The 19616-nt window shown below is 40.5% G+C and overlaps 1 protein-coding gene across 2 annotated transcripts in view; it reads left to right on the top strand.

Moving 5' to 3' along the window:
* The first annotated feature begins 9489 nt into the window (after window positions 1–9489).
* Window positions 9490–19616, top strand: part of FDX1 (ferredoxin 1) — a 32570-nt gene continuing 22443 nt past the window's right edge. Inside the window, exons 1-2 of one of the 2 annotated variants that reach the window (XM_058545256.1) lie at window positions 9490–9866; window positions 15377–15501. In XM_058545256.1, coding sequence (XP_058401239.1) covers window positions 9658–9866; window positions 15377–15501 — 334 coding nt within the window. In that variant the 5' untranslated portion in view covers window positions 9490–9657. The remainder of the gene's footprint in view (window positions 9867–15376; window positions 15502–19616) is intronic. The other variant, XM_058545255.1, reaches the window with a different exon arrangement.

The raw sequence follows: 19616 nt of genomic DNA, 5'->3' as shown, positions 1-19616 counted from the left end.
ATTATGCTAAGGGAAGTAAGTCAGAGGGAGAAAGTCAAATACCGTATGATCTCCCTCACAAGTAGAAGATAAAAACAACAACAAACAAACACACAGAGACAGAGATTGGACTGGTGGTTAGCAGAGGGGAAGGGGGAGGGAGGAGGGTGAAAAGGATGATTAGGCACATGTGTGTGGTGATAGATTGTAATTAGTGTTTGGGCGGTGAACACGATGTAATCTATGCAGAAACAGAAGTATAATGATGTACAGCTGAAATTTATACAATGTTATAGACCAATGTTACTGCAATAAAAAAATATATAGAAAAATAGTCAATTATCAGAACAAATCAGATTTCTTTAAAACAAAACAAAACGAAACAAAAAAGCCCATCTAGTATCATTTCTTTTGGTAACACCCCAAACCTCATTTAATTTAAATATAAACTGTACCTCAGTTTAGTCATCAGTAAAATGGTAATGATGCTGACACCCACCTCATAAGGTTTTTTGCTAACATTAAATAAGTCAAAACATGTAAACAACCTAGAAGAGTGCTTAGCACAGAATCAGCACTCAATAAACATTAGCTATTATCATATTTATTTTTTTGTTAGTAAGAAATTTCATGTGACCATAGAATCTTTGGACATGGTACCCATGGTAGGCACAAGACACGTTACTTATATATGTTGAGGAAAGTCTTGAAACCTTAATTAATACACAGTGGTCAAAGTCGGCACAGAAAGTAAGAGAGATAATGGAAAGGATCCTCTACCAGTTAGTGTTAATAACTGGTAGCATTCTTTTACAAGGACATAGAACTTAAGTCAATTTATTACGTGTTTTGTACTGAAAAAATTAAAATGAAACATGTCATGAATGAATAAACAGCATGTATCTTTATGCATTGGTGTTTTCATGTTCTTTGGATAGATACCCAGCAGTGGAATAGCTGGATCGTATGGTAGTTCTAGTCTTAATTTTCTGAGGAATCTCCATACCGTTTTCCATAGTGGCTGCTGAACTTATTTGATATTTAAACCCAAGGGTGGGAGGCAAAATAACGGCCCATATAGATGTTCATGCCCTAATTCTCAAAACATGTGAATATGTTAACTTACAGGGCAAAAAGTGTTTTGCAGATGTTATTAGAGGTAGGGACCTTGAGAAGGACATTATCCTAGATTATCCAGATGGGCCCAAGCTAATCACATGAGTCCTTAAAAGGGAGAACCTTTCCTGCTGTCATCAGAGAGAGATATGATGATTGAAGAAGGGTCAGGGAGCAGATGTTTTTGGCTTTGAAGATAGAAAAAGCAAGCTAAGAAATGCAGGTGGCCCCTAGAAGGAATGCAGGTGGCCCCTCAAAGCCAGAAAAGGCAAGGGAATAGATTATCTCTTAGAGCCTCCAGAAAGGAATGTGGCCCTGCTGACACCTTGTTTTGGCCCCGTGAGTCCCATTTCAGATCTGACCTATAGAACTGTAAGATAATAAATTTGTTATGTTAGCAAAAGAGAACTAATGAACCAAGGTAGCATTCTTTTACAAGGACATAGAACTCAAGTCCATTTATTACATGTTTTCTACCGAAAAAATTAAAATGAAACATGTCATGAATGAATAAACAGTACCAAAACTATATATTTCACTGGCTTGAACCATAGATGAATTAGGTGCACAAAATGCCAGTTTGCTGTTCTACAAACATTTGAGATGGCTTAGTCCAGGCCTGAGGCTGAAGAGGACTTTTGAGCTATTGGCAAAAAAATTCAAATCACTGTTATCAGCAAGGGCAATCCTGACTCTGTCTCTTCCGGGACATTCGCACATACGTGTGTAAATGCACTGGATGATATTCTCAGACCTGGTGAAACTGGATCTTTTGGAAACTTTTTTGGCAAGAAATAGTTTGGCCCAAATTTCAGAAATTAAAAATATAGCCTACACCACATTTCTAAAATTGTAGAGTTGAAGAAATTTCAGACAATTTTCTCTGACTTAAAACTTAATGAAAATGAATTAACATTGTGCATTAACATTAACTTTTTTCAATTGTGATAGTGTGAATAAAGAGTTACTAATCTATGTTACTGAGTTGCAGTGCAATATGGTCCTGAAAACAAAATATGCCAAGACTGAAATATCAGAATTCTATAAATTTCTCAAGGGTAGTTAGCCTACACATAAATCCATTTGGAAAGTTTCTATCCATCTTCTGAAGTATTTACATTGTAGAACAAAGATAAGTAAATAACCCTTATTCTAACTTATTTCAGCTACGTTGTAGTCTCTATGATATCAAATTTTTTTTTTTGGTGAGGAAGATTGTTGCTGAGCTAACATCTGTGCCAATCCTCCTCTATTTTGTATGTGCAACGCCGCCACAGCGTGGCTTGATGTTGCGGTGTGATGAACCTGTGAACCCTGGGCCGCAGAAGCGGAGCGTGTGAACTTAACTACTATACCACCAGCCAGCCCCTGATATCAATTTTTTGAGATTTACTGATACTTTCTTTATTACCAGTACATTGTCAATTTTTATAAGTGCTCCTTCTGTACTTATTGGAAAATTGGATTATTTAACTAAGTACAAGTTACTACATGTGCTGAATTTACTATATTCTTACTGAATGATCTATTAATTACTGAAAGTTATGTTAAAAAAACTCCCAATATGATTGCATATTTTCCCATTTTCCATAAAATTCTGTCTTATATATAACATATAACATATAGGCTGTGTTGTTAGATACTTGTAAATTTGAAGTCTCTAGATATTCTAGATTAATTTTAAATGTAAAGCATTATATACTGAACCCATTTATCCTTTATAATGTATTTTTTTCCCGAAAGTCCATTTAATTGGACAGCAATACAGCAAATTAACTTTCTTTTGATTGTATTTACTTAGTATTTACTTTTCTATCCTTTTATCTTCAACTTTTTAATTTCTTTATAGTTTTTTTTTTAATTCTTTTTTTATTTTTTGTGTGTGTGAGGAGATCAGCCCTGAGCTAACATCCGCCAATCCTCCTCTTTTTTTTCTTTTTTTGCTGAGGAAGACTGGCGCTGGGCTAACTTCTGTCCCCATCTTCCTCCACTTTATATGGGACGCTGCCACAGCATGGCTTGCCAAGCAGTGCGCCGGTGCGCGCCCGGGATCCGAAGTGGGGAACCCCGGGCCGCCGCAGCGGAGCGCGTGCACTTAACCGCTTGAGCCACTGGGCCGGCCCCCTATTTCTTTATAGTTTTGATGTATATCTTCTAAATGTGGTAGAGTCAGAATTTTTGCATTCTAAATAAAAGTCTGCCTTTTCCTTGGTGTATTTGATCCATTTACTTTTGATATATTGGGACTTATTTTCAAGATTTCATTTGATCCTTTTAAAATACATATTTTTTAAATGATTTTTCTCCCTCCTTTTATTTTTTATTTTGGAGCTTAGAAGATGTATTTGTCAGCATAGAGGCTAAGCTGTGGTAACAAAGAGACTTTAAAATAAGTACCTCGCATTGCATAAATGTTAACTTCTCTGCCACGGAACATTTCAGAGGTGGGCCCGGGTGAGGGTGGGGGAGGGGTGCTGCAGCATCAACATCTGTAGGCAACTCTGCTACATAAGCTCCTACAGGGACCCAGGCTGGTAGATTGGTTCTGCCATTCTGCCATCTTTAATGTCGGCTTTCATTTTTGCATCTCATGTGATCACTTTGGTTGTTGCCATTTTCTAGCCAATGGGAAAGGAAAATAGAGAGAGGGGAAAGCAAATAGCTTCCTCATAAAAAGGTTATCTGGTTGCACACATCACCTTTACTTGCATGCCATGAGCAAAAACTATTATAGGGACACATCTAGCTACAAAAGAAGCTCAGAAATGTGATCTCTGGCTGGTAAGCCATGTGCTCAGCTAAAATTTAGGGTATTCTGTTACTAAAAAGAAGAAAGGGAGAAAGGATCCTGCCGATAACACTGTGGCTCTTATTACTCCTTTGTTTTATATGATATATTGGTCCAGTAATGTAGTTCCATCTTGTTTTTATTTTTATCCTCTAATGAGATGAGAGTTATTATTTTACAATCAATTGTTATTTAGATTTACCCACATGGTTGCTAATTTTTTGCTTATCATTTCTTCTTGCCTCTTAGTTCTTCCGTTTGGATTCAATTTCACTATTCTTGAAGAACATTGTGTTAGTTATCTATTGCTACATAACAAATTGCTCCAAAAATGCAATGAATTGAAACATTATTTATTATCTCACAGTTTTTGGAGATCAGAATCTGGTTTGGCTTCACTGGGCCTTCTGCTTCAGAGTGTCTCACACCAAGCAATCAGGGTACCAGCTGGGGATGTGGCCGTCTCAAGGCTCGACAGAGGAAGTATCTGCTTCCCAGCTCAAGCATGTGGTTGTTGACAGGATTCAGTTCTTCACGCGTGGACAACCAGTCTGAGGTCTCAGTTCCTTGCTGGCGGTGTGCCAGAGGCCACCTTCAGTTCTTTTCCCTGTGAGCCTCTCCAACACGGCGGCTTCTTCAACAAAGCACGCAAGCCAGTACGCCACCGAGACATAACTCACAGTCTTTTATAACCTGATCACAGAGGGACATCCCATCCCTTTTTCCATCTTCTGTTTGTTAGAAGCAAATCACTAGGTCCAGCCCATACTCAAGAGGAGGGGATTACACCTAGGTGTGAATCACAGCCGGTGGGGATCATTGGGAGCCATGTCAGAAGCTGCCTACTACAAACATCCTCTTAATAGGTTCTTTTTTTTTTTTTTTAAGATTTTATTTATTTATTTTTTCGCCCCAAAGCCCCAGTAGATAGTTGTATGTCACAGCTGCACATCCATCTAGTTGCTGTATGTGGGACGCGGCCTCAGCGTGGCCGGAGAAGCGGTGCGTCAGTGCGCGCCCGGGATCCGAACCCGGGCCGCCAGCAGCGGAGCGCGCGCACTTAACCGCTAAGCCACGGGGCCGGCCCTTAATAGGTTCTTTCAGTGAGAGTCTGAGGGCAACAGCTCCATCAATTTTTCTTGGTTTAAAAATGTCTTTATTTCAGCCTCATTCTCTTTCCTTCTGGGACTCCAAATAGAAGTACTTGTTAGACCATTTGATATTGTCACACAGGCCAATGATGCTGTGTTCTTTTTTTTTACCCCAGTCTCTTTTATCTTTGGATGTCATTTTTGAACGTGTCTATTGCTGTGTTTTCAGGTTCACTGACCTTTGCTTCTGCAGTGTTATCGATTCTTAACCTTTGTACATTTAGACATTTAAAAACATACTTTCAAATGGCTCATTGTCAAAGGATAAACGGAGTGGAAATTTGAAAATATTTAAACTGAACGATAAGAAAAACATTGCTTTTCAAATTCTAAAGACAGCCAAACACACTACTTAGAAGGAATTTAAATACTTAGAGAAATATAAATACTTTTTTTTTTGTGAGGAAGATCAGCCCTGAGCTAACATCCATGCCAATCCTCCTCTTTTTCGCTGAGGAAGGCTGGCCCTGGGCTAACATCCGTGCCCATCTTCCTCTACTTTATATGGGACGTCTCCACAGCATGGCTTGACAAGTGGTGCATTAGTGTGCGTCCGGGATCTGAACCCCAGGCCACCACAGCCGGGGCACATGCGCTTAACCACTATGCCACTGGGCCAGCCCCCATAAATACTTCTTTTAAAAAACAAAATTGAAAATTAATGAGCTAAATATCTATATCAAGAAGTTAGAAAAAGAACAAACAAGTAAATCCAAGGAACTTAGAATGAAAGAAATTATAAAGAGAAATGAATAAATAAAATGAGAAAACAAAGACTCAGCACAGAAGATCAATGTCCAAAGTTGCTATTTGAAAAGACTAATGAAATAAACTTTTCCCAAGATTATTCAAAGAAAAAAGAGAGAAACTCACAAAATAATACAAGAAATATAAAAAGCAATATAGCTATAGATATATCAGAGTTGTCTTAAAAAGATGAGTAAATACTAGGAAAAATTTTATGCCAATACATTTTGAAAGTTGAGGTGAAATATACCATTTTCTAGAAAATTATACTTTCTAAACCAGCTTTTGAATAAAAAGAAAACATGAATAAACCTGTAAGTATGACAGATATACAAGGGGAAACAATTAAGCATTTATCCTGCCTTTCCTATACAGGCTGTACTTCAGCCTATCTGAATAGAAGATGAGCGCAGGTCTGTCTTTATAGAAGTAGTCTGGATATTCAATGAAGAAGGAATGATAGAATTAGAACACTAGCATTTTGCAACCCCAAGTGAATTGATCATCAGGGGTGGCTAATAACACAACAAGAGACAACCAGCTATTAGCATTTGAAGGATATGACATCACCTAAAAAGTAATCTTAACAAAGAAATGTGACCTGAAACCAAGCAAGCCACTTGATTCAAGTTCTTATTTGCATATAATTATTTAATTGGAAACGATGACAGAGGGATTTACAGTGTGTAATGTTCACAAAAGTTGCACATGTCAGAGAATGGTTCCTGCAAGGACTGAGTCCTGGAGGCTGGCTATGCACACCAGGTGCAGGCAGAGGAGTACATAACCTGTAGAGGAGAAAGGCATAAGCAGGACAGATGGGCAATGGAAAAAGCCTGAGGGGTGTTGTGTGCCCAGCTGAGCCATTGGTTTCATTCCATAGGTGATGGAATGTCATTCAAGAATTTTCCTCAAGAAAGTAACATGATCATTTCAGTATTTTAAAAGGATTAGCCTGCTGGCAATATGGAAGATGCTTTAGAGCAAGATAAGACCGCAGGCAGGAAAATCAATTAATATAAAGCTGGCGATTTATTTAAATATCAGTTATATCTTTAATTTAAATTTAGGAACTCACCAATGCCATCAGCCATATTAATAAATCACCTAGGAGTGGAGTGAGTAATTTCTTGGGGTGAAATTTACTTAGGTCTAATTTTATACTTCTTTTTTTTAAATTTAGTTAATGACACTTTCTGACCTTATCCCTAAATTATGTGGATCGTGTAGAATCTCAAGCCTCTACTATATAGAGTTGAAAAAAATATATAAGTATACATTAATAATATATCTTACAGTACATAATAAAATATATGTAAATATATAATAAAAATAATAAAATGATCATTTCTTGTGCTTATGCCCTGGACTTCTGACCAGGAAGACTTAGACTTGAATTTTGGATCTACAACTTACTAGCAATATGATTTTAAGAAAGTCACAGCCCATGAACCTCTGTTTCCTCATCTCTACAGCAAATGGGCAGGGATTGTTTTGTTCATTGCTGGGTCTCCAGCACTAGCATAGTGGTTTACACACCACTCATGTCAATAGATATTTGTTGATTAAAGGCATATCTACTCTGCAGAGTTGTTGTGATAATGAAATGAGATAAAAATTACAAAAGTTCCTAACAGATACTATTAAATGACTGCTTTGTGCCAGGCACTATGCCAGGAGCTGGGGACATGAAGACAAATAAGACAGCATCCTTACGCTTGAGAGTTGCAGTCTAGAGGAGCTATACAAAGTATGTGTGATGGAGCACACAGTACCATGAAGCTCAGAGTAGGTGCTCAGTAAACATTGAATCTAAATTTTTATGACACTACAGTTTACAAAGCATTTTCATGAAGATTATAGTATTGGAAACAACAGATACTATAAGGTTTAAAAGAATAAACAAAAGTCTTAGGCAATCAGCAGAGGAAGGGATGATCTGTTGGGATGAATAGGCGTGACTCCACGGGAAAGAATTTGAGACGAGCTTCAAACTGCGGATGGATTTTGACAGGAATGAAAGACGGAGGCGTGGAAGTTCTGGGTAAGACGGCGAAATACATAAGCAAAAGCTTGTCCTCAGTAATTCTATATTGCTTTTTTATCTGTGTTCATGAACCACATGTTTATAAATCCCGTCTGGAATACCGCTGAGCATTGATATCTGTAATCCTTGGAATCAGCCCTTACCGGCCTTTGAAAATCTGGAGAACATTTTTTCTATTTTGAATCTTCAGACACATGATTCATGAATTCTGGTGATTACTAATCGAAGTTACATGGCAACATTATTTTATTCACAAATACTTATTGAACCCTTGATATACTCAAGGCCCTGGACCTGGTAATGTGGAGGCTACTAAGATGAGCTATGTATACAAACAACTACCCTATGTATACAGACAACTACTCGACAAAGCAGAAAGCTGTAAGGGCCATAACCTAGTCGAAGCTGGATTTGCTGCAGGAAGGCTGAGAGGTAACATCTGCAATTTTTTTCCAGCTCTCTTTCTACAATTGATTCATCTGACTTTGGAGATTTGATCTTATTAAAAAAAAATGAACTCTTCTTTTACAATCTCCTCTTGCGGATTACTTACTAGCGTTTTGTGCCCTAACTTGAATGTCTGTCTCTTCAAAAGAAAATTGAGGCAATTTAGGAGCTGAAGACTGAGGTCTCTCTGCCATCAGATTCAATACCAGCCATACATAGTCTCGAGAGACTTTACTCAGGTCTACACTTTCTTGTTTTGAATATTCTTTAAAGTATCTTTTATTGTGTTTAGCATGTTTGCATGTCCACTTGACTCTGGCCTTTAGCTGCTTTAAGTGCAGCCTTAGGGAGGCAGGCCCAGGAAGAGTTATGGCTCCATGTTTGTGACGCACTAAGCCGTTGTGCGTGTTTGTTTGCCTAACCCTCAGAATGGCCCTGAAGGATGGAACATCTTATCCGTGTTGAAGTGTTACGGAAACACTGATCCTTTGAGAAGATAATTTATCCAAGGTCTCAGAGCTCAAAAGTGGTAGACCTTGGATTTGAACATTGCCATGTCTGACCTCAAAGCCCAGCCTCTCCCACCACAACATATTAAGCATGATAAAGTATATTTTTAAACTCATCTTTCTGGCTTTTGTAAGTCTTTAAAAAAATCTCAGTTCATCAAAAAGTTTCCTGTCAAGGCTCACGTATTTCTTGTACTCAGCGAACATTTATTTGCCATTCAAGGCTTAGTATTATTACCCGCCTTCCCCAGTTTCCCCAAGTTTATTCATTATTATGATCATTTATAACTTTATAGTCATCATTATTCCCGTGTATCACGCCTACTGGCATTCTGAAATTTCCTACTGTCCTTGTTTGACAATGCCCAGAACTCCCCTTTACTCTAATTTGAACTCCAAGATGACAATCTCCCACCTTGTTTTTTTAACTGGAAGGAGGTGGGGGGGAAGTGCAGAACAGAAGGAAGTGGTTTAGATAACTGGGAGTTGTTTTACTGTATCTTCCCGTCAGACGTTCAGCTACCTTTTAATATTTATTGATCCTGCGTGGCAGCTTTAACCGCTAACAAAGCAGCAAGGTTAAGAAAAAACCAGATCAGTAGGTGAAAGAGCAAAGCGCTTGGCCCCGCCCCCTAAGGAAAAACCCTTCCGGAAGGCGTGGGAACGCGCGGGGAGAATGGCTGCACTTGGGCGGGCAATGGATTTATAGGTCACCCGGACGGCGCGCGGCACGGAGCTGGCCTCGGCCGGAACCCAGCCCCCGCGCCCCTTGCCGCAGCTTTCGGCCGTCAGGCGCCTGCGCAGCCGTCCGCTCGCCCTCGTGGCCGCTGCTGTGCGGCCTGCGTCGCGTCCGGTTGTACCCGACCGCCGGCTATGGCCGCCACGGGGGGCGCGCGGCTGCTGCGGGCCGCCTCCACGGTCCTCGGCGGCGCGGCCCATCGGTGGCTGCTCCTCGCCGGACCCCGCGCGGGAGCCGGGGGCCTCCCAGGGAGTCCGAGGCCGCGCGGGAGCGCCGAGCTGGGCCTGGGCGGCGGCGCGGGGGCTGCCCGGTCGCTGAGCACGTCGGCGCGGGCGCCGAGCAGGTGAGCGTGGGTCGGCGCGCGCGGGCGGCGGGGGGTCCCTCGCCCGGCGGCCGCGCTCCCTCGGCCCGGTTTCTGGTTGCGCTGGCTTTTCCCGGGCGCACGCGCGGGACGGCCAGCCTCTCGCTCCGCCTTTTCCGGGGTGCTCCTGGCGGCTCTGTCTGGTCGCGGTGCCGTGGCTGCCTCCCCTCTGTTACGCTGGAAGTTTTCTTTCCAAACCACAGACGCCTGGCGGGAAACGGGGACCTGGGACCCTCAATCTCCCTTTCCCGGCGCCTCCTATGCCCTCAGGAAAGTCGGGCGCTCTGCTGCCGCTGGTTGTCCATGCGATTTGGTCGGATGTGACCTTTGCTCTGCCAGGGACCTGCAGTGACCTTCGTTAGATACTCCCCACTGACGTCCCGGCCAGCCATTTCTTTCTGGGCCTTTCTCCTGCTCTGTTAGGACATTCTGTCTCTAATTCATTGTCAGGGTAATGTCTGTTTAGAATACACCCACTCTATCCCCTGTGCTTCCTTGTATGCTCTCTTCTGGTTGAGACAGGGTTACAAGCCCCTGCGTTGGAGTGGCAAGGCAGGGTTTTCAAGTGGACTTTGGCACTTACTGTCTACCTTGTCTGACTTCCTCAGTCTCTGTAAATTTGAGTTCCCCGATCTGTAAGTGGAGGATAACAATAGTGTAGGCTTCGTGGGGTTATTTGAAGAATAAATGAGATAATACAGGTAATGCCGGTAATCTTGTGCCTGGCAAACAATGACGGCTCGGTAGATGCCACCTGTTAGCAGCAGCAGCTTCCTTTTAGGCCCACAGTGTTGAGTGTTTTGTATTAAATGTTGAAAGAGATGTGAAAAAGTTTCCCCCAAATATGTTGAAGTTTTATATTCTTGGGCATATTTGTTTTTCAAAGACAACAATCCCCTTAGATATAATAGAGAGAAAGTTTACTGATAATTTCAGAGTATAGCAACAGGGTGGAACCTTATATAATGCCGACCTCAGAACAGCCCTCTGACCCCCTGCTGTCATGTAGCAGGAAGCAAGAACTGTAGGGAGAGAGTGTTGGATTTGTATGTGCTTTTTCTAGTTTCTTCTTGATAAGGCCACTGAGAGTAGGGTCTAGGACTTATTCATCTTTCCCCCCTTGATCCTATTATGTAGTGGTTGCTTAGTAAATTTTTGTTTCGTGAACTGTGAGGGAGATAACAGAGAAGGCAAACCAGATGTATTTGTCCATATTTCCCCTATACTTACCTGCCTTTGACCTCCCTCTGCGTGGATGCCTTGCTTTCTACTATGGATGCATTCTTGAAAAATTGTGTATCAATTGGGACGTATATTGAACATATTTGTGTAACTAGTGTTTAAGAGAACATGAATACTTTTGTAAATGGGAATTCTCTCTCTCAAGTTTATTGTTTGAATTTGGATGTATCAGATTGTCTTAAAGGGAAGCACATCTGTTCTCTTCCCTCCTAATCCTGCCCCCCTCCCTCCCATTGGCACAGTTTCAGTTGATGGCCTTGTGCTTCTTATCACAGACTTTGGAGCTACGATTAGACTTTCCAGCTTTTATCATCTGAAACTTGTACTGTCCAGTACAGTTATCAGTAACCACATGTGGCTCTTTAAGATAAAGTTAAATAAAATTAAACATTCATTTTTTCAGTTGCACTGGTCGCATTTCAAGTACTCAGTAGCCACATGTGGCTAGTAGCTACTGTGTTGAACATCACAGGTATAGAACATCTCTGTTATTGTACAGAGGTCAATTGGACAGAGCAGTCTAGAAGCTGTAGTTATGTGTTTGAAGTTTAACATTTAGGTAAGCTATCAGTAATTGAGAGTTGAAAAACTCCTTTTACTCCAAAATACCCTGACACAATACGTTATATTTTGTAGTGATTTAGTTTGCAAAGGGTTTCTACATATATTATTTCACTTGACTCTTAGGAAAATTTGTGAGGTAGGTGGGGTAGATAGATGAGAATAAAAATTTAGTATTAAGTAGCTGGCAAAACTAGGACTAGAACTCAAGTAGTTTTTTTTTTGTCTTTTGAGCACCATAATAGCTGATAATTCTTTAACCTGTAGGGTCATTTGGAAGAGTGAGGGTGGCTGTGGAAGCAGGGAGCCCTAGACAAGGCCCTTTCCTTGGACCAACTGCCCTAGGCTACCCTATATAGTGAAAGGGTGGGCATCAGCAGCTATAACTCCCCTCCTGTTTAGAAACCGTTACCGCACAAAGGGCACGATCTGCTCCCCGCGAGACAAAAGCCAATCGTCAAGAGGCAAGATGGTGGGAGAGAAAGGGTAGTTTATTACACCTTGCTAGCAAGGGGGAAGATGGCCGACTAATGTCCAAAAGAACCATCTTAAGGGGGCACAAAATCTTGAAGCAGTTATACAGGCCAGTGGGTTATAGGGGAGGAGGTTAGGAATGTTGACCCTCTGATGTTATAGACTGGGAGTTGCCACACCAGATCTTTCAATTTTCATGGATGATGGCTATCAGAATAGACTCTCTGTTGAGGGGTCATCACATTCCTAAGGAATTCAGAAGAACAAGGTTATCATCTTATCACCGCTGGGAGGTACATGCACAAGTAGGGGTTGTAAAATCTACAGAGCAGTTAGATCTCCTGGAGGGTACATATCCAGCTGGTTAGTCAGAGGTCAGTCAAAGTTACAATAGGGTTTCTTTTCTACAATATGGCCTCCCTTATGTCAATCTTGTCTTGAGTCGATATCAAAATCTGTTAAGAACTTGACCACAGCACCCCCTGACAGCTTTATTAAAATATTTGCTGTGGTTGAGCAGAATAAATGGCAGTGAGTAAAGAGTAACAAGTGAAGAAAACAGTTGTTTGTGGTGCTGACTGATTAATTGATGGTGATAGAGGATTTAGAAGGATCATATTTATTTCCCAGTGCATGAAATCTTATCCTTCTTGGGAACAGTGAAAAGCTTTTTGCTAGTTCTTAGAACTGGAGGAAAAAAGTCTACAAAACCCACCAACACCAATTGTTAACGGTGAATGGGTACAGTTACTTGTGAAAAGGACGTGTATAATGCTTTAATTCTCTTGGCAGCTTAGTGAAGTCACTGTTGTCCCCATCTTACTCATAAGGAAGTAAGTGGGTTCCATGGTCATCTAATGAGTATATGTCAGAACCAGGGCTAGAATCTACATCTTCTGATTCTTACATTGCATACTCTTTCAACTGAAGAATTACCTTTCCTCTCTCATTTCTGCTGCTTCTCCTGTCCTTGGGTAAACCTATTATTACTCTTACTCTGAGTTTTTTCTGTGGCTGCACAGCTTTAATACATCGCAGCTGTTCAGGCTTCAATACATGCAGCTGTTCAGGCTTCTTAGCAGCAAAATGCCTGGGGCTTTAAAAAAAGATACTCATCAGTGTTTGTTGAACTCGACTCTGTGTCAGGTTTGTATTTTGCATCCATTGTTACCCTGTTATTACAGAAGAGGAGGCTGATGTCAAAGAGTTAGAATTCCTTTGCTGTAAGCTTAGCTCGAGAGTGCTCCAGAAGAAGAGCAATCCTGAAGCCTCTGGCTTTCAGTAGTGTGTATAAACAATGCAGTTTCTGCTGTTGTACTTCTTGTAGCTTGAGCCACCAGGCGTCTGTTGATGTCAAATCTCTAGACTGCTCTGCTGAGCTGAGACCAGTATTTCCCTCTGGCTTCTGGACAGTCTCATCTGTTTTTTGCTATTGTTAAATTAAACAGCTCTAAACTTTAACTCATTTTCATCTTCCCCAAAGCTCCTCCTTCTTTGGTAACCCTAGGTTAAACTGTACCCCTTAATTGTCCGAGCTGGAAATTTTTTTTTTTTATTTGTGAGGAAGATCAGCCCTGAGCTAACATCCATGCCAATCCTCCTCTTTTTTGCTGAGGAACACCGGCCCTGGGCTAACATCCATGCCCATCTGCCTCTGCTTCATATGGGATGCCACCACAGCATGGGTTGACAAAGTGGTGCGTCGGTGCGTGCCCGGGATCCAAACCGGCGAACCCTGGGCTGCCAAAGCGGAGCGCGCGCACTTAACTGCTGGGCCGGCCCCATCAAGCTGGAAATTTTAACGTTATTTCTTCCCTCTCTCTCAGTCCACCTTATATAGATGGTCACTGAAACCTTTTAATTCTACCTCTTGAATATCTCTTAGGTCAGTGTCTCCTACATCCTTGCTTAGTTTATGCTCTTTCAGTAATCTCCAAAGTGGTCTCCCTGCCTCCAGAGTATCTTCATTTTCAGCCATTTTACCTTGAAAAAATGGCATCTAGTTGAAAATCAGGAATAATGTTTGAGGATATTTGTTTTTAAAGCATTTTTTGCTGTGAAAAGAAGTTGGAGACCATAGACCCTTTTGAGGGACATTCTCTCTCTTCCTCTCTCTTTCTTACACACACACACACACACACACACACACACACACACACTTCTGGTAATTTTTAATTAACAGAATCCTCTTTTTTCAGCATTGAATTATCAAGGAATTCATTATCCGATAGGGGCTGCACTTGCCTCATTTGTGAAATGAGATAATTAGACTTGATAATTTGCAAGATGTTTATAGCTTTGAAATTATGTAATTCTAGGTTTTACCTACATTAAACAAAGTTTCTTTGATGGACTATTACCATCTATTGGCAATAGTGAAAATTATAACTAATTGTTTTAAGCTGAAGTGTGTCTTTTCAATTGTGCAGTAAAAATTAAGATGACCAGTGGTGGAGGAGAAAGATCTAGTTGCTACTATAATTTCTTTTCCCAGATTTTGGAGTGATGTTTGTGAGATGGGAAAGAAAGTTAAGTCAGCTAACTGAGAGATAATGTAATATCCTATAGTAGAACATGTAAGGAAGTATTATATTTATCTTCCCACAGATTCAAACAAATAAAAACCGTATCTAGTCCTTTTGATTTTTGAGTACACACTGGACCAAAACGAAATGTTTAAATACTCAGAAAACTGTCTTAACTGCTGCCTCTCAGCAACAGTGCCTATGAGACACTTGCACAGTTGCCTTATTGATAGCAGAACGATTTGCTTTAGAGATAGCTCTCCACCCCCGTGGTCTAATCTTTTAGGGGCGCAGTCATAGGGACATTGTTTACAGAGAGCTGTGTGAGAGCGAAGTAGACTTCATGAGTGATGATTGCTAAATGTGTTCACATAACTGTGACCTGTGACCATGACCACTGGGGAGACGCATACTGCAGTGGCCTTGATAGTGATGTCGTTGCTGTTTCCTTTAAGGTCTTAGAGCTTCCCTCGTGGTAGGTGGGTAGGTAGATATGCCTCTGATTTGTGGTGTCTTCTTCCCAGGTAAACTTTGGAAAGAAAAGAAAATACTATAAAAGAGCATATTTGTGTGTGCGTGCACACACACACACACACAATCCCATTTATTTGACCTTAGGTTTTTAAAACAATTACTTTAAAGTATCTTTTGAAATTACTAAAAATAACGAAAGAATGCTTCGTTTTCCAGCTCAGAAGATAAAATAACAGTCCACTTTATAAACCGCGATGGTGAAACATTAACAGCCAAAGGAAAAGTTGGTGACTCTCTACTAGATGTTGTGCTTGAAAATAATCTAGATATTGATGGTTTTGGTGAGTATGGAATATTCCTTAAAATTTGTAAGTGAAACGACTGAATAGGTTTCAACTTGTTGTTTCTTTGAAGAATTTTAACCTATAGCATGCTAAGTAAAATATTAAAATTCAGGATGTGTTAGTGTTATATTCACATTGATAAAGAATGAGTGACACTGTGTTTCTATTCTTTGTGCATTTAGTTAGTTATGTGCTCAAAAGTCTGTTGCCTCATTATCTTACTGATTGATTACCTGTGTGATGCAAAGCTGGGAGTAGCGAGTGGAGTTGAAAGATACCAGGTTAGAGATAATAAATGTCATATCACAGAGGAGGTAGTTACATAGTTTTAACCTAGTCTTTTTTTTTAACTTTTTATTTTGAAATAATCTTAGATCTACAGAAAAGTTGCAAAAATAGTACAGAGAGTTGTGTAGTATTCATTCAGCTTCCCCTACTGTTAACAGTTTATATAACTTCAGTACAATAATCAAAACCCAGAAATTAACATTGGTTCAATAGTTATGAAACTGCAGACGTATAGAATTTTACTAATTTTCCCACTAATGTCTCTCTGTTTTGGGATTTAATCCAGGATTCCACACTGCATTACATTTGGTTACCATATCTCCTTAGTCTCCCTCAATCTGTGACATTTCCTCAGTCTTTTCTTCTTTTTTATGACCTTGATACTTTGGAAAAGTGATGGTATGTTATTTTGTAGATGTCCCTCAATTTGGATTTGACTGATGTTTTCTTGATTAGATTGAACTTATGCAATTTTTTTTTTGTTTTAAGTGAGTTTTATTTTACTTACTATTTTATTTTTATTGAGATATAATTGATATAACGTTATATTAGTTTCAGGGTGTACAACATAATGATTTGATATTTGTATATATTGTGAAATGATCACCACAATAAATCTAGTTAACACCCATCACCATACATAGTCTTGAATGTCAGCTCACCTTCCTAGGAATGGTAATTTATCTCCCTTTTGTTAGAGAAGGAAGTGTTTTATTTTCATTTCTAGACTTATGAGCATATTCTATAACCATTTACACAAAGCCCATGTCCCAGAAACTGTCATCTTACAGCTCAAGGACACCCTGTAAATCACTTGTCAGTTTTGCTCAAGCACCCTCTCTGTCTAGAATGGTGGTTCTCAAAGAGGGTTCCCTTAACCGTTAGCATCAGTGTCACTTGGGAAATGCAGATTCTCAGGCCCTACTCCAGACCTACTGAATCAGAAAGTCTGGGATAGGGCCCAGCAATGGGTGTTTTAACAAGCCCTCCTTGTGATTTTGATGCATGTTAAAGCTTCAGAACCATTGGTCTGCGATAAGGTCCAAGGAGCATATCTGACTATGCTTCTTTCGGGGTGTGGTTCACCGTGCACTTTTAAGAACCCTTTCCAGATCAGAATTATTTCTCCTCCTCCATTTTCCCAAGATATATTAAATATACCTCTCTATGTTAATGCTCCTCACAGTTACCCTTTTTAGAGAGAATGCCCCTTCATTATTAAATTGTGAGTTCTTAGAAGACTCTTATCACTCAGATATCCTCACAGAGTAGACTTTGTCCAGAGTTGACACTCAATAATATTTGCTGAATTTCTGAATCTAAGCTCAGTTTCAGGGTTAATAACAACAACTACCATTTGAGTGCATACTACGTTCCAGCATAAGTTATCTATTATTGTAACAACTCTAAGAGATAGATATTTTTTTTAAACCTATGTTTTATAGATGAAGAAACCAAGGTTCAGTGATGTTAATTTTCTCTGGGTCGTACATGTAGCAAGTTAAGAGGGCTGAGATTCAAACCAAAGTCTCTCTACTTCCTAAGTCTCTGCTTTTTCCTTTATGCCATTTTGGCTAAGAATCATCTTTCCTGCATGAACACCTGCTTTATAAATTAGGTGATGAAATAGTTGATATTGTTCTGATTTTAAGGAGTTTTTTAGTCTAATGCAGTGGTTCTTGGCTGAGATTGAGTTTGAGAATCTATGCAGAACTTTTAAAAGTACCGACATCTGTGTCCATCCCAGGTAGTACAGGGAGAGAGGGAAGTTGTGTGGGTGTATTTTGTAAAAGCTCCACGTGATTCAGATCTATACCGTGGTTAAGAATGACTCGTTTAGGGAAAAACCTCATTGATAATTTATGTATGACATATTCTATAAAATTCATATGTAATTGATCTCCCTCATGAGTTCATATTCAGCTATACTTTTAACTGAACATAGTTTCTCTGAATTATTCTCTCACAAATGAAAAGTAGTACATAGCACAGTAATTGAGAATAAACTGGAATCACGGATTATGGTTCGTAAACCAACATTGTCACTTACTAGCCATGAGACCTGGAACAGGCTACTTTAACATCTGTATGCCTCAGTTTCCTCCTTTTGAAAAATAGGATTATAATAGTTCTAACCTCATAGGGTTGTTGAAGGTTAAATGGGATGTTGGACGTGAAGTGCTTAGCACAGTGCCTGCCTTTGTAGGAACAGTAGGATTTGTGGCATTTTAACTTGGCCTCCTCTCATCCTCCTGCCCCCACTTCCACCGTAGCGTTAAAAACCATCAGCCTTGCAGCCGCTTGGAGGGGCAGACTGGGTTTGAGTTCCTCAGCCCTGTCTTCAGAATGTTGTCACTTGTCTCGCAGCTTCCAGAAAGGCTCCATCCCAGGGAGCTATTATTTGACCTGCCTTAGAGATTGCTCTGTGTGAAAAGCTCTATCTCGAGGGCTTTTGTCTAAAATAATTACCTGCAGTTGTTTAACATTGTAGCTGCCTGAGGCTGTCATACAGGTGGGGGCAAACAAGAGCCTGGCCAAAAATTTAAAAGGGAGATGTAGAGGATCTAGAGGCCGGCCCCGTGGCTTACGGGTTAAGTGTGTGCGCTCCGCTACTGTGCGGCCCAGGTTCGGATCCAGGTACTGACACACCACTTCTCCGGCCATGCTGAGGCCGCGTCCCACATACAGCAACTAGAAGGATGTGCAACTATGACATACAACTATCTACTGGGGCTTTGGGGAAAAGAAAGGAGGAGGATTGGCAATAGATGTTAGCTCAGGGCTGATCTTCCTCACAAAAAAAAAGAAAAAAAAAAGGGAGATCTGGGGAATGAGATGCCCATAGTGGGCTTTGAAAAGCTCTGGGGATCTAGAAGGCCATGCACATGTACAGGCCTGTGCTCATGCACAGGAAAGACCCAAGAGGGCCCCAGTCTCTCATCTCTGCCTGACTTTGAGGTCCCCTACAAGTGAAAGCTATGGCAGACATAGAAACTGCTCAAATGATGAAGATGTGCGTAATCCCACACTGAGCTTATCAGAGAAGTGTAGAAAACTTACTGGTTCAAAGCAATGAGGGAAACCTCTGCCCTGTCGTCTAGCTGACCACTAAGCTAACTGAGTAGAGACTTCAGTGGCCACACGCTACAGGGAATATGGACTTAGAGAATTAGTCCAGGAAAGTCGCCAGAGAAACAAATAGCAACAACAACAACAACCAAAAAGCCGGCAACAACAACAAACCCAGGGGAGAGGGCAGTGATCCTGATTTCCGCCTTGGTCACATTATATTACTTAAAATGTCCACTTTGCAATAAAAAATTCAAGACACTCAAAGAAACAGAAAAGTGTGGCCCATACTCAGGAAAACAAAAGCAGTCAATAGAAACTGTCCCTGAGGAGGCCCAGGTGTTGAACTTACTAGACATAGACATTAAATCAGCTATTATAAAAGTTCAAAGACCTAAAGGAAACTGTGTGGAGGTGTTCTTTGGCATCTTTACGTCTGCATGTGTGTGGGCCATTACCACTCTGAGGGTATGTAAAAGAAATAGTGAACTTTGTTCCTGCCCTTGTGGAAGGCTAATGTCCAGGCTGTGATCCAGTAAATCTATTTCTATAGATTTCTCCACAGATTCAATCTCATTTTTAGGAAAAGACATATATACTAGCCTATTTACTAAAGAGCTATTTGTAACAGCAAAAACTTTGAAATAACCAAATGCCCATCAATAGAGGACTACATAGTCATCCAATGGGATATTATATGGCTGTGTTAAAAAAGGAAAAATTCTCTGGAAGGAGTCTTAAAAACTAATATTAGT

The sequence above is a fragment of the Diceros bicornis genome, chromosome 7 (assembly GCF_020826845.1).
Source record: "Diceros bicornis minor isolate mBicDic1 chromosome 7, mDicBic1.mat.cur, whole genome shotgun sequence".
In the NCBI taxonomy this organism is placed as follows: Eukaryota; Metazoa; Chordata; class Mammalia; order Perissodactyla; family Rhinocerotidae; genus Diceros; species Diceros bicornis.
Note: the sequence above shows the minus strand (reverse complement) of the source record. Positions and strands in the feature narration are given on the sequence as shown.